This window comes from Adiantum capillus-veneris, chromosome 17 (genome assembly GCF_014529385.1).
Source record: "Adiantum capillus-veneris isolate H3 chromosome 17, ASM1452938v2, whole genome shotgun sequence".
Lineage (NCBI taxonomy): Eukaryota > Viridiplantae > Streptophyta > Polypodiopsida > Polypodiales > Pteridaceae > Adiantum > Adiantum capillus-veneris.
Window position 1 is genome coordinate 14,367,861 of NC_140947.1, and position 2,910 is coordinate 14,370,770.

The 2,910-nt window shown below is 39.7% G+C and overlaps 1 protein-coding gene across 1 annotated transcript; it reads right to left on the reverse strand.

Moving 5' to 3' along the window:
- Positions 1 to 1,997: 1,997 nt before the first annotated feature.
- Positions 1,998 to 2,246, reverse strand: LOC147436840 (uncharacterized). Its single transcript, XM_086485788.1, has one exon. The coding sequence runs from the start codon at positions 2,244 to 2,246 to the stop codon at positions 1,998 to 2,000; it is 249 nt and encodes an 82-aa protein (XP_086341914.1).
- Between the last annotated feature and the right edge of the window lie 664 nt (positions 2,247 to 2,910).

Genomic DNA, 2,910 nt, shown 5'->3' on the forward strand with positions numbered 1-2,910 from the left:
CCTTGGAGGAACACAAGAAACATCTCCAAGTAATTTTTCAAGAATTGAGGGAGAACAAGCTTTTTCTCAACCAAAAGAAAAGTGAATTTTTCTTTCAAGAGATTCAATACTTAGGTCATATTATTTCTCAAGATGGTATCCGTATGGATCCATCAAAGTTAGAGGTAATAAAAGCATGGCCTAATCCAAGGAATCTACATGAGCTAGGAAGCTTTATTGGTATGTGTGCATATTATAGACGCTTCATAGCAAAAAAAATTCAAATAGCAGGACCATTACATGACTTAACAAAGAAGAAAATTAAGTATTCATGGACTGCTAAGGAGCAAAATGATTTTGACAAGCTCAAAGAGAAGCTTACCTCTCAACCAGTCCTCATGCTTCCGGATCTCTCAAAGCCATTTGAGGTCCAATGTGATGCTTGTGGTGATTGCCTTGGAGTAGTCTTGCTTCAAGAAGGGCATGCCATAGCATATGAGAGCCAGAGGCTCAATACGGATGAGGGGCATTTATGAGAAATAGCCTTTAGCTGCTCTACATGCCCTAGACACATGGAAGCACTATTTATGCTTGTGTTGATTGCCTTGGAGTAGTCTTGCTTCAAGAAGGGCATGCCATAGCATATGAGAGACGAAGGCTCAATACGAATGAGGGGCATTTATAAGAAAGAGCCTTTAGGTGCTCTACATGCCCTAAACACATGGAAGCACTATTTATTGGGGACTCCATTCATTTTACAAACAAACCACCAAAGTCTCAAGTACTTCATGACACAAACCAAGATTTTCAACAAACAAATGAGGTGGGAAAATTTTCTTTTGCAATTTTATTTTCATATTGCTCACATTGCTGGTAAGCACAATCAAGTGGCCGATGCACTTTCATGACAACCAAAAGTCAATGCGCTGTCTATAGCAACGCACAATGATCTATCTTCTATGATAGATAAGTATGCTACTGACCCTGACTTTAAAGATGTAATGTCAGCCCTTGCTTTGGGGAAGAAAGAGGAACCATTCACCTTGCAGGATGGTTATCTTGTCCATGGCAATAGACTGTGTTACCTACTCTCTTTGTGAGAAAGTCATGTATGAATCCCATGATTCTCCCTATGTGGGGCATATAGGCATTTAACCTACTCTTCAAGGAGTAGAGACATACTTATATTGGCCTACCATGAAAGTGGACATAGAAGAGTATGCTTCAAAATGTGTGGTATGCCAAAAGACTAAGTATGATAGAGGAAAGAGACCTTGATTACTCTAGCCATTGCCAATTCCTCATTCGCCATGGGAGAGTATATCCATGGATCTTATCTTTGGATTAACCAAGTCTATCCATGGGAATGCGGGAATAGGGACAATAGTCGATAGGTTTAGCAAACAAGCACACTTTATTCCTATCAAAAAGACTATTAAGGCACACCAAATGGCAACCATCTTCATATCTCAGATTTTCAAACACCAGGGATAACCAAAATCTATCGTGTCAGATTGTTGTGGTTCATCAACACAGGAAATGCATAGTGCATCACAATTCTTTCAGCATCTCATAACTCGGAAACAATACACAGAAGTACTAACATCATACTGAAGGTAAGAGATAGAAGGAATTGATAACTCAGAATTAAGATAGCAAGAGTGCTTCAATGATCAAGAAGAGCTACAACATCTCTGAATATAACTTCGCCATCTTTGAATACAACTGCGCCATCACAACTCCCAGAACCGACTTATAACCATCATACAAAACAGACTGGTAATAACAACCTCAGTCTTGATATATCATAACTGTTAAATATCCGATTTAAACAACATCCAACTAACTATGATCCGACTAACTATATCCGATGAAGCACTTCTGACTAACTACTAAATTGGTACTCTAATATGCGTGTCAACACATGGCACAGCCCAGTGGTGGATTTCTCTGAAATCTGACTCGAATCCACATATCCCTTGATCAACAAGAGATAGACAGAAGAATTCCTGACCATCCTAAACTTCAAACATATCTTTGAGAACTGTTTCAGTATCAGCTTCTTGTATTGTAGTCACCACAGTCTCCTCATTCTTTGCTGCACTGAGTTCTGGAACTTCAATATTTGCAGCATCTGTAATCTCCTTCTGATATTCAACCTCCATTGGAAAAGCTTCTCCACTTGACTTCTGAATTTCCTCAGCAGCTTGCAGTGTTTGAACAGAAACATGCACTAGTTTTTTAAGTGCAGAACCACCTTGTACCATGAATTCTTCATCCACCTGCAACTGTTTATCCTTGAACTCCTGAAGTTGCTCCTGATAAACATCTTTTTCTTTCTTCAGAGATTCAACTGTCTCTAATAAGGCAGCTTCATGAGAATTGATGAAGCCTGATCTCACAGCCTCATAGGGATACTTGATAACTGATGTCAGCCTTTCTCTCATTGCTTTCCAAACATCCTGCATCCCCTCAACCAACTGTTGCCTTACCAGATTGAGATCCCCTTCATCCATGAGCACTCCAGAAACATTGATATCTTCTTGAGCTAATACTCGCTTTTCCAGAGCTTCCAAAGGTTTCAACCTTTGTTGTAACATTTCATTCTCCACCTCTAACTTTGTATTTCTGCTAGACACCTGATCCAGCTCAGAATTGACTCTGCCTTCAATTCCTTAGTCCATTCTTGAAACATTCCCAAGGAGAGCTTAACCTTTGCTATCTCTTGTTGATGTAGTTGCAGCTGATCATGTATCTCTTGTTGATGTTTCTCCTTCTGCTCTACCAATTCCTGCTTCAAGGATTCCACCAACTCCGACTGTTGGTGCAGCATTGCTTTAGATAGACTAGATTCAGCTATATTTTGTAACTGTTCCTCCATATTGTGCTGCTGATACCTTACAAATCCCTGTAATTCCTGCAACATCTTCA

Coding starts and splice junctions, on each gene's coding strand:
- LOC147436840 (XM_086485788.1), bottom strand. CDS start 2,246: ATGGTACAAGGTGGTTCTGCACTTAAAAAACTAGTGCATGTTTCTGTT.